Source organism: Abrus precatorius, unplaced genomic scaffold, assembly GCF_003935025.1.
Source record: "Abrus precatorius isolate BTA unplaced genomic scaffold, Abrus_2018 Scaffold11, whole genome shotgun sequence".
NCBI lineage: Eukaryota > Viridiplantae > Streptophyta > Magnoliopsida > Fabales > Fabaceae > Abrus > Abrus precatorius.
The window spans coordinates 1654559-1667245 of NW_020874303.1; the positions used below are offsets into that span (position 1 = coordinate 1654559).

Here is a 12687-nt window from a genome sequence, read left to right on the forward strand (position 1 = left end):
AACAATAATGTCTGCAGCTTTATAGCGTTATTATATAACGCAAGTAATTTACAAGTATCTGTATTGAGTTAGACCAAAACAATTTATGAAAACCTCAGGACCAGAATCATGCAATCGCTAGAACCATACTTTTCTATTTCTTACCATACAATTTAACAAACCATATACTCTAATAAGCATGCAACTGTGTTGTCGTACATGATAAGACCTACTACGCATAAACGTTGATAATCACTGTAGTGTTCATTACTGTCTAAAGAAAGGACGAAAGCTGTTGCTCCTCTTTCATAATATTATTTGTTATATCTTTAAAGTGAGTATTGCACTTAACGCAACAGCTGGGGGCATTATCATACAGGTACAGCTATAATCTACGGTCTGATATCTGACATTTTCAAGCCTTGATTATAATGATAGGAGATAACTTCAATTGCTCACAACCAAATTAATCTACAAGGTATAATGCTGCGTGCGACAATCACCTTCAGAAACCTTACCACGAACAAGAATCAATTATCCAACGAGCTTATAATCCCAACAGATCTTGCTCATTTTCCAAATCCCATACAACAATTCTTCCATCCAATCCTGTAGTTTCAAGGATAGACATTAGCAAAAGCAGCCTAGTTGAAACTGGGAAAGAAAATTATCAGCACAAAATATCACAAAATTCCGATGATCATCCACCCTTTACTAACCTGATGTGCTGAAACGCCTTATCAATGTCCCATGATCCCCAAGAGGCATGATACAACTACAAGCCCAATATATACCAGTCATTAACAGTTTATATGGACGCTAAGTTGGGTGGGAGCAAGATAAATTGGACAAAACAATGGAAATTGATATACAATTGTATAACTGAAACAACTAAGAATTTTATAAGGAAAATATACAACGTAAAGGACAGGACGGAGAGATATATACTTTATACAGTTTTCATGAACAGCTCCACGTGTTCTTGAAGTTTCAACTGCATCATTGCTCACTCCATGCTTTGATTGGCCATAAAACTTCCCAAATGCTTCAGAGAACTGATTAAAGGACATAAAGAATAAATCTCTAGTTAACAACATAAAGAGAAATGCACATGAAATAATGAAATAGCTATGAACATTGACAATGGGCCAATCTATTAAAGCTTGATTTAGCTGTCAAAGATTTCAACAGCAGTACCATAAATAGGTTTTAGAAAAAAAGACAAAGGTCTGATTGCATTTGGTCCCTCTATTATGACCAATCTATGATTTTAGTCCCTCAATGTCTTAATTGTTACAATCAAGTCCTTTCGTCAGTTTCCTTTTACCCAAACCCTTACATTCTTACTTCCTACTCAAATAAGTAGAAGTCTTAGACAGTTTTGAGATAAAATTGACTAAAAAGGTTCAAAAAGTTAACTTCTATTGAAACTTAAAAGATTTTGTAAAGTATGAGGTTAATACTTTGAAGGTTTAATCGCACTTTTCATCCAAATACTTTAATTTATGCATGATTTTTTATCCTTAATTCTAATTCTAATTCTAACTCTAATTGTTCATATTTGTTCCTTATAGTTTTTAATTGTTAAAATTAAGTTCCTCACCCTAAATTCTGTTCAATAATTAGCAGAAGTATAAAAGACATGTAACCTAACATAGATTTACATAGATTGATGAATAAAAAATAAATAATGTCCATAACCAATACTTTGGAGCTTTTTTTTTTTATTTTTATCTAAGTATTTCATATACAAACTAATGTAATGTCACCACTCTGTTAAATTATTGTAAACTATGGAACAAAATTTGGCATAAAGGACTTCATGTTAACAACTGGAAAATTATAAAAACTAAATGCCAGCATTTAGAATTAAAGGAACTAAAATCACATATAAACTAAAATATGAAAAATTAAAAGTACAATTAAGCCTAATTTGCAAAGGGAAAATCTGGGATTTTCTAATTTAAGGTTAAATATGATGTTTTGAATGATCGATTTTGAATGGAAGAGGTTTTAAATGGTTGTTAATAGGTTTAGTTTGTGCAGATTTTGTGAAAAAGAAAAAAATAAAGAATCTGAGAGTTTTATGTAGAAGAAAACTAATTGAAACACTTGATTGTAGCATTTTAAAGATTGAGGACTAAGGCCAAGTAAAAAAACTAATAAAGGAACTAAAATCACATATTGGCCATAATAAAAGAGATCAAAAAGTATAATTAAGCCCATAAAAAAACAAACCATCAAGCAGTGAGTAAATTATGGACATAAATGAAAAAAGCCAAGTAATATACACATCACGAATGTGCTTAGCCATGCAAGATAGAATCAGCATTATTTCATTGGACTTGAGTCCTAAATAGGACTAACATTGATAATCTGTACAGATTTGTTTCAAGTATAGACAATGCTAACCCCCAATTGAGTCATGTCAGGTGCTACTGAAGTGTAGATAAAGCTGATCATTGTCCTTTTGACATTATGGGGTAGCTAGGCAGGTGTACGGGTATTTTAGTCAACAATAGATCAAATCATTTTCTTTGGAAATTTTCTTTACCACCAGCGTTTTGGCATTTGCAAAACTAAAAAGAGAAAAGATGCAACAGAAATGTGCCCTTTCAGTTATTTTGTGTAACAATTACATTGGAATGTTACTATTTTCAGCCGGAGCTCAAGCTTTCTGTTTTAGAGGATATCATATCCCCCAATAGTTGTAGTTTCCCATTTTCTCTAAAACATCCATTTTCTTTGAAATATTGTCAGGTAGAGAGATTCTTATCCACCTAGCTTGGGTGGTAAAAATATTTTTTAAATAGTTTGTGGGGTACAGCCAAATGTTATCATGAGAGCCTCTGCATTAGACATCCAAATGGACTGGATGGTCCGCTTGAGCTGACAATTCTTTTTTCTGACATTTCTCTTTATTTCTGTAGGAGGATTAGGAATTAGCTCTATATCCAGCTAGCTAGCCAGCCACAACTCCATCAGTATTTCCATGTTAGACACAAAGTGAATGAGATTGATTTCCAGATGGAGATTCAACTTTCTCATAGCTGAATATTGAATCCTTTTTAAGAAATGTAGTTACCTGGGAGCCATATCTCGATCCAGACGATACTGCTTTTCGTTCCCCAAGATATTTGACAAAACTCCTAGAGGAAAAAACATTAAAAATAAAAAGAATGAAAAACAAATGAGTAACCAAAAAAGTCACATCTGTAAAAAGAATTAAAAGCAAAATAATTTAGGGATGAAAAGCCCCAATAATATGTAGCTTTTAAAAAGAAAGACTGCATTCAAGTTGGCACAGCCACATTGAGTAGGCCAATCTTAGAAACACAAATATCAGAATTTTCACATACCAAATTCCCCTTTCATCTGCAGCAAATACCATTGGGTTACAATCAAATCCCACACCTATCACTGTTCTCTCAGAAACAAATAATACCTGAAAAGATGTCATACAATGATCCAACAGTTCCAGAAAATATCAGTAAATTATCAGCAAAAAAGATCATGAGAAACTCAAAATGGTTAGTTAGAGTGGATGCTGACCCACATCACGTAGGGGTAAATCACGGAACAAAACATTTTGGGCCAATGGAGAAGGACCAACATCATCAACAAAATATATCATAGAATTATGACCTGTATAATATCAACAAATACAGTTGGTCACAAGTAAAAAACACAGACCAAATACAATACAAAGATTTCAAATGCTCCCATGATTTATAGAATTTGCTCACCGACATAAGCTAGAGTATTGCCACTTGGTGACCACTTGACGCCAAATGTCCAAGATGATGAGAGATCAAGCTGGACAATCAACTGTTGACAATAAAAGTACTATAAGCAGAAGGTACATTGACCCAACAGGTCTTTCCATTTCTCTTCACTATTTTCTTCTAATTATGGGAGATAGAACACAAATTGTTAGCAAGAAAACTAGTTAGAAACCATTATTTAATTTGTTCTTATTCTAATTCTTTCAAAAGCATTCAGTCATTGATCAATATGCTAAAAATGCTCCATGCAGTTAGTTTAACAATGTTTCAATGAATATTTTTTAAAATAAATATCAGTTTCAATTTTACAATCAACAACGATAACCATAGGATATTTAACAGGGCCCAAAAGGGCTGTATTTACTGCACTTGCTTGCAAATTCATTATATGCAAAGATTAATCATAACTATTAAGAAACTTAGGCCTAACTCACTTCCAAAAGTTAGCTCTTAGGAGGAAGACTACTCTAGCCCTTATAAGGGGTATACTGGCTCTATTCTTAACAAAAATGGGATATCTTAACACACCCTCCTCACAACTAGGATTGGACATCTAGTGCATAAAATTTGCAGAAATGAACATCTACACGAGTGGAACTCAATAGGACTGGACATCTATGAGTAGCTCAACATTTTAAACTGGATAGGCTCTGATATCATGATAAAAAACTTGGGCCTAACTTACTCCCAAAAATTAGATCTTAGGAGGAGGACTACTCTAGCCCTTATAAAGAGTATAATGGCTTTATTCCTAACTAATATAGGACATCTTAACAATAACTACTTCAATACCATTAGCCACAACTCCATCTGACAAGTGACAACCTAATCACACATAAAACAAAGAACATGTATTCTGGAGAGAATAGCGGCAAGGGGCATCTAGAGTCGATTAAACTTGAAAGGATAATTTCTTTGCATTGCATCAGCCTTCTAAATAGCAGGGTTATCTTTTACAAAGTTGAGTATCAACAAACAGGTCCATCTTGACAAATATATACTCAAGCATAAGAAAATATAAAACTTTTCACATCAGGAATAAGAATTAAAATTGAACCTCTCCAAATTTCGAATCTGACGAAGTACCCTTTTTTGAATCCCTGTGCCAATTTAATATTTAAACTTCAATGATATAACATCATAAAAGATTAAACAGTAAAAGCCAACCACATTCAGAGTTGTTTATATCATACTTTGCATCTACACCTTTAATAAAGGTGGAGAATACTCGGCATTTCCCATCTGTGGATGTTGTAGCAAGAAGAATCTGCAGTAGGAAAAAAAAAGAAACAAAGATGCTAGGCATGGGAGTTTTTATATCACATGACAAATATATTTCAAAGAACAATTATATCTATCATTTGATTGTGAAAATAAAATAAGTTAACAAACCAACACCTTGTTTGGTTGAAATAATAAAGGAAACAAGAATTTAGAGAATAAAAAGGGGATCAATAAATATTTAAAATATTGAGGAATAAAAATCTACCAAGTAAAGAAAATTTCATTCTTTACTAGCCATAAAAAAAATGTCAATCATTTCAGAGAACTTTTCAGCAAGCCAAGCAAGGACAAAAGAGGCTTTTACTAACTATTATAAAATAATACAAAACACTTGGAATGTGTGTGTGTTTCTGAAAATGTCAGACTAACATTATCTGGATGCCAAGAAACACTAGTCACTGAAGAATCATGTCTCTTCCTGATAAGTTTGCTGACCCACCTGAAAAGTCAATACAAATATATAAGATAAACAATAAAAAGAAAAGAAAAATACATGCATTATTTTGAAATTTTAAACTTAATGTTCCAATCATATCAACTATGGATGTCCAACGGTTTAGTTAGGTTTACAATATTTTAAGACCCAACCTGTTCATGAAAGCAGAAAATTGGGCCAAGGCTAGGGAAATACTTTTCTCCTTCAAACTTGATCCAACCCAACCCACTCATAAGTGAACCCATGGGTTTGTCATATCAATAATAAATTTTCACATGCTAAAATAATGCTCTGATACAAAATGGAAAATTCATTACACATAAGTCATAACAAGTCTAACAAAAATCAAAATAAATCCCAAATTAACTACAGAGTAGCATAACAAGCCTTGAATAAATTTAAACAAGTCTCAAAAAACTAATGTCTCCAATCAATGAACCAAAAAGTAACATAACAAGTCTTAAATAAACCAACAGAAGACTCAAAAACCTAACAATTAAACTGGCATGGCATGTCTTAAATAAGCAAGAGTCTCAAATGATCTAAGGTAACATAAGTCTCAAAAGCCATAAACAATGAATCACATCAGCCAAGTGAAATTAGTGTCATCATATATAACATATGGATTTTGATAATCTCATAATCCTGGCTTCATTGTTAATTTTTTCATGAAATTTGTCGTGATCTAAATAATCAATTGGTTTCTGCATAAGATCTGCTTCGTCAATTTCTCATCTCTATTTTCTTTTGTCACATTCTCGACATGATCATAATGACTACACTTAAACTTGATAAGGAATAGCAATGTTATGCAGGAATATTATATTGATATTTCGTAAACCTCAAGAAACATCCATGTTTCAATTTTGTAAGGAAAGATTGTTAATGTTGAATATTATCTACTCAATCTCAACATACTTAATATTTTTTCAAATACAAAAATAAAGATATTTGTTGGTCATACCTCAAAAATTCGAACTGTTAACCATTATCAATAAGATTCAAGCTCAACATTTATGAACATGTTAAGAAGATTATATTATGTTGTGTGGCACTAGATGCCTTGTAAATCAATTAAAAATAATCCTATACATTAGGTTATTTGACTCAGCATACTATTGTCTAAACTGTAAAGCACACCTTCTTCAAACAGCATACTCTCCAATAGAAATGAACCAAACCTAACTCAACCCAAAAGCTAGCTCAAGGGGAGAAAATTGTCAAAAGCTTATAAGTATTCTGACTATATTCCTCACTAATGTGAAACATCTTAGCATCCTCAAACTATGGTCTAAGTAGATCTAAGGTGGATCCAGAACACAAACAGAAAAAAAGTACCCATAACCATTATACCAACAATATGCAAATGAACTTGGAAAATAAAGTTCAAGGAAATGCTGAAAGACCAGTTGTTCTCTTGCTCATAGTAGCATATACAAACAGTTTTGGCTCCACTTCCCACAGCAAATTTGTTTTCTGCCAAAACAGAATTTAGAAATGCATTAGAACCACATAAATTTTAAAAACAACAACAATAATAATAATTCATAGAATAATAAACAGGAAGTAAAGTATTTAGCCAATTATTCTGGAAAACCAAAATAAAAACAAAATGATATTACATAGGAGGTGCAAGAACCTGGAATGGGAAGCCAAAAAGTGGCCTAATGGAGGATAAAACCTCTGACATTAATCTTACACCAAGACTTAAAAGACTTGGGCCAGTAAAAATTTGATAAAATATAAAAATGCACCAGAAAAGCATGACAAGGGCATAACTAGAGTTAGGTTCTGGCATCCTCTTAGCCATGGTTACACCTTCCAACAAAGGCACTAAGTATATTGTAACAGTGCAGAGGGTAGTGAAGGAAACAGAGATTTTGCTATTACATATTTTCTTTAAACTAGTATTTAATCCCATGCAATGCACACAGAAAAATGAAAATAAATTATAATTCACTAAATCACTTTATATCCAACAAAGAATGGGAGAATAGAGACAACAAAGTTTTTATTGAGTTAAATTGTAACATATTTTATTTGTATAAACCAAGCCACTCATAAATTGAGATGACTCGGACACCAAAATTATGTTTATCTGGCACAATTATAGCTGTCAGAATAACTATTTGCCCAAGCTAAAAAGCATATCCTCAGATAAGAAGAGAAGCATAGAACTAAAACATGGCAACAAGCTTCATACCTTTTGGACTCCATTCAACACAAAGGGCAGCACGGTTTAGTCTAAGGATAACAAGAGTTGGCACCCATTCTGATCCTTCAAGGTTCCAGACATATCTATAGAGAATGCATGGTTTGGATTTTTAATTTGTTATCAATTATATGTATAGAAAAGATAGAGGCAATGCTAAAAGTCACCCAAGACCTAGGGTGACAAGTCTAAAGTTCTAAACCACACAGGCACTCACGAATTCCGATCATGGGATGCAGTAACTATCCTATTTGATCTTGCACTCCAGTCTATCCCAGAAATTACCTGGTCATGCTGTGAAAAAGGCAAGAAATTATTTAGACACTATTTACAAATTACAATGTCTCCAACCAAATTAGTTAATCCATTACAAACAGAAATGCATTAACAAAAATCAATCATGACATTCAGGCATCAAGGTTGTCAAAATCAGGCCTTTACTCATAGCATATGACAGCCAAAAGATAATGATTGAAAGAGACAGGAAAATCCTTCATTAGCTTCTCTTTAGGTAATTATTGCAATCAATGATAGTAGTAGAACCTAGACCACAAAAGAAGATTTGACTACACTACAGAAAGTGTATACAGTCAAAAGGTAACAATTAATAAAGGACAGGGAAATCTCTCATACATTTCTCAATTCTTTAGGTATTCATAGCTACAGTCCCTAATTGTGAAAAGGAACAATTAAGTACACCAAAGACAAGCAAGCATTGGTGGATACATCAATAACTAATAGCCCTCTGCAACTTCATAGGTTGATCACCACAAGTACTTGATTTCATGGCCAAAGAATCAAATGCTACAAGACTCAGATAGTAGTTCATAGAACAGTATGATCTAAATACTAAAAATATAATACAACTTATTCCAGAAAGAAAACAACTTAAATTCATTCTTACTGCCTGTCCAATCACTTCTGACAATCTTGATTAATTTTATAAGCACCAAAAGTATTAGTTTAAATATCTTCTAACTGTGATCACAACCAGAAGATAAACAAGAGCATAGAATTCATAACATCATTTTAATCGAGAAAAGAGGAATAATATCAGAAGAGTACCTTTTGAAGAACATACACCTTCTCCCATTTGTCTTCAACCAATCTATAGATGTGCACTTCATTATTGTTTGGACATAAAGCAACCACTACAAAAGGAGATAAGTAGATTATAATATTTGAAGAATTAATCAAAAGCTGCAATAATATGCCTTAAAGACAACAAAAAATAGTTTTGTTATAGTATGTCCCAAAAACAGTATTTTTATCTTAAGCATGTAATATGATACATGAATTGTTCAAATTTTAGTATGATATTCACAAAACAGTAAAACATGAAGATGATATAATTGAGAAAAATTGAAAAATCTAAATCATTTCCAATGTAAGATGAGCTTTACACAATTATGTCTTGAGGCAGAGTCATCAATTTGGTCCCAAAACATCAACTTAAAAAATCCTAATATTAATACATGACCAATAAGCAACTAAATATCACATAATATGACCTATAATTTTGCAAATCAAAATCAACAACAATCAAGGCCAATATGTGTGACAAAAAGCTCGACCTAGGTTTGCCATTGAAGTGGATTTTCAATAAATGTTTGTCAAGGAGTTGGGGATAAGAAAGAAAAAATATTTGAGATGTATAACAATTAATGTAGTCCTTCATTCCTTCTCAGATAAATATATGAGCTCAATATGTTTGGATGAATGAGATAACAGCGGAAGGGAAGGTTCAAAGTAACCGTCCTCTTGCTTGGGAGTTTACAAAACAAGGGAAAGAAAAAGAGGGTTTATCAAGTGAACCTCCAAAACTCCCCCGCTATGAACATCTTTAAGTCGCCCCAATTCGGAGGATTCCAAACATCCAAACAAAGGGGAAAAATCTCGTCACTTAAACCTCCAACTTCTCCCCCTCCCCCCATACTAACATCAGCCTACACTCTGCTTTAGGTCCATAAGTTCTACTACTTTTATCTCACTCAAATTCTTCAATAATTTAACTACATCTACTTTTCCCACCTTAAGTAAGTAATATAATAACATTCTCCCAACAACACCATATTTGTTTGTCAACATTCAAATGCATTCAAATGCGTTCAAATTAGATTTAAAAGGAAAACGAAATTACTCAAAATGATTGTCAATATAATCAAACCAAACGCACATGTTTCAGGTATCCAAACGCTACATAATTCAAAAGCAGCAAACATCGGTACTTGACACATAACCTTTGTTCAATTTCAAATGAAAAGGTTAAAATGCAGAGAAGAAAAGCCAGAACAGATCCAACCAAACAAAAACCGCATCTACAAAAAATTAAAACTCCAAAATCCATCAACAAAAATTGAAACCACCGTCGAACCGAAATTCCTAAAATTCGTAAAAGAAAACGCAAAAGGCGTATTCACTCCGTAATCTCTAAATCGTGTTCTGTGGAAACTGGAAACAGTAACAGATTTTGGAGAGAGAGAGAGAGAGAGAGAGAGAGAAATTACTGGATTGATCGGGGCTCCATGCGTGGCAAGTGATGCATTGTGCGAATTGGTGAACCGCCATTGCCGCCATTTTCTCTTCTCTCTGCACAGAATGAAATCTGTTGAAGTAACGAGACAGTAACGAACACTGTTGTGCGTACTTGGCGTGCCGAGAACACCAAAGTGAATCGGTAGGAGACTGTGACGTGATAACTCACTCACTGTGTATTTGGTAACCCAAAATCGTATAAACCCAATCCAAAGGCACAAAAGCCCCTCCTAATACTAATAGCTTAAAATAAAGTTCTTCACCATCATTAAAATGTAAATAAATTTACACACTTTTTTTTTTCTAATTAAGCAAACTTTTTTAAAGTTTGCGAAAAATAGAAAAATTGAAAATTTTTTATTCAAAATTATGTAATTTTGATGTAATTTAATGCATTAACAACGTTAGATATTATTTTTCTATGAAAGTTTATTATTATAAATGATTTTTATTCAATATAATTTTGCACTTTTTTTTTCAAATTTAACGTTAATATATATAACAAATTAAATAAATTTTTATTCAAAATAATAAAATATCGTGATATTTAATATCTTAATAGCATTAAATATTATAATTTTAATAAAAATTATTTTTTTAATATTTTTACTACATATAAAAAGACTATTAAACTGAAAGAAATAACCGTGCTTAATCATATGTATTAAAATATTTTAAAAAGAGGATCTATGATTTTTTTTTAGACATTTTCTCTTCTAATTTTAAAAATATAGTAGGTTAAAAATTTTATTTTTGAGCTATTTTATTTGTTTAATCTCTTATAAAGCATGTTATATTCTAAAAATATTTTACAGTATCTTGAAGTGAATATTGTAGTTCAATATTTTCAATAATAGCTATTGTGTCTCTTGTGATAGCTAAAATAAAGACAAGCAACCACACACTCAAGCTACTCCACTTCTTGAATCACCATCTATTCCAATCTCAAGATTGAAAGTAGTTACCAAGGCTGCTTAAGGAAAACATATAAGGTCAAATTTTTGGAATGGTTCATTGTATAATACGATCCATCAAACATAAAATTATAGCAAAGCTAAAAAAAGGAAAAGAAGTTCTATATGATAGTTTTTAGTGTATGTAAGATGAGTAAGATAATTGAAATGTTAGTAGAAATAGTTAAAAGTTGAAAAAGTTTTAGTAAGAGACTCAAGATATGAAGAATTGATAGTTTGATTACTTCTTCTTGTCTTTTACAATGAGGTAGCATACCTATTTATAGGCATCATCCACCATTAGGTTTGGGTGGTTCAATATACTAGAATTATCTAGAATCTTGAAAATTTACAATATTCTAAAACTACCTTTAGAAGTGTCTTGAAACTAAAAGATCAAAATAATTTTTCCTAGGTTATTCCTAGTATTTTTCTAGACTATTCTAAAATTTTGTATCAATTTCTAATACTCCTCCTTGATGCAAATTTCTGTAACTCTAAGCATTGTGCGTAGCTGTTCAAATTTTGGCCTTAATAGTGCTTTAGTGAAAATGTCTGCAATTTGATCTTTAGTTGTGCAGTACTCGAGCTTGATTTCTTTAGTTCCTTCTACTTCCCTGATGAAATGATATTTGATTACTATGTGTTTTGTTCTACTATGATGCACTAGATTCTTTGGCATTGCTATAGCTGATTTGTTGTCGTAGTAGATTGTAGTAGGCTCGTTTTGTTTTTCTCTGATTTATTCAAGTATTCTTCGTAACCATATTACTTTACTTGTAATCTCAATAGCTGTCACATATTCTGCTTCTGTTGTTGATTGTGCAACTATTGCTTGCTTATTTGAAGCCCATGAGATTGTTTATAATCCTAGTGAAAAAGCATAACTAGATGTGCTCTTTATGTCATCGATTGATTCTGCCCAATCACTGTCGGTGTAGCCAAGTAGCTTTGAGTTGCTTATAGTTTGGTACCATATACCATACGCCTTTGTGCCTTGTAAATATCTTAGGATTCTTTTAATTGTTCCAAAATAAATTTGGCTTGGACCTTGCATGAAGCATACATTATGTCTGGTCGTGTAGCTGTGAGATATAGTAAGTTTTCAATCAAACTTCTGTAACGTGATGCATCAGCTTCTGGTGCTCCATCATTTTTCTTTAATTTCTCATTTGTCACCAATGAAGTGTTAACCGTCTTACATCCATTCATCTTAAATTTCTTGAGTAGTGCTTCAACATATTTCTTCTGTGAGATAAATATTTCTTCTTTCTTTTGTTTTACCTTTATTCTAAGGAAGTAGTTCATCAAGCCAAGGTAGGTTATTTCGAAGGCCTTCATCATATCTTCTTTGAACTTAACTATCATCTCTACATTGTTTTCTGTGTAGATAAGATCATTTACATACAAGGAGATAATGAGTATGTCATACTGACCTTGGATCTTGGTGTATAAAGCTGCCTCGCTTTTGCTCCTCCTGAATCTATGGTCTGTAAAGTATTG

General features: G+C 32.3%; 1 protein-coding gene across 1 annotated transcript; it reads right to left on the reverse strand.

Moving 5' to 3' along the window:
• Positions 1-110: 110 nt before the first annotated feature.
• LOC113855066 (actin-related protein 2/3 complex subunit 1B-like) lies at positions 111-10356 on the reverse strand. Its single transcript, XM_027486519.1, has 15 exons — positions 10204-10356; positions 8762-8847; positions 7914-7990; positions 7688-7782; positions 6891-6960; positions 5418-5487; positions 4958-5031; positions 4822-4864; positions 3726-3807; positions 3536-3624; positions 3339-3424; positions 3065-3128; positions 928-1034; positions 699-754; positions 111-588 (listed from the first exon to the last, which is right to left on the reverse strand). Exons 1-15 carry the CDS (start codon positions 10271-10273, stop codon positions 527-529), a joined length of 1131 nt encoding a protein of 376 aa, XP_027342320.1. The 5' UTR covers positions 10274-10356; the 3' UTR covers positions 111-526.
• Between the last annotated feature and the right edge of the window lie 2331 nt (positions 10357-12687).

What these genes read in the sequence shown, in the direction of transcription:
- LOC113855066 (XM_027486519.1), bottom strand. Translation starts at nt 10,273, where the DNA reads ATGGCGGCAATGGCGGTTCACCAATTCGCACAATGCATCACTTGCCAC. An exon ending in ATGGAGCCCCGATCAATCCA is followed by an intron (nt 8,848 to 10,203) that starts GTAATTTCTCTC and finishes CTCCTTTTGTAG; the next exon opens with TGGTTGCTTTATGTCCAAAC. An exon ending in GTGATTTACCCCTACGTGAT is followed by an intron (nt 3,425 to 3,535) that starts GTGGGTCAGCAT and finishes ACATCTTTTCAG; the next exon opens with GTATTATTTGTTTCTGAGAG.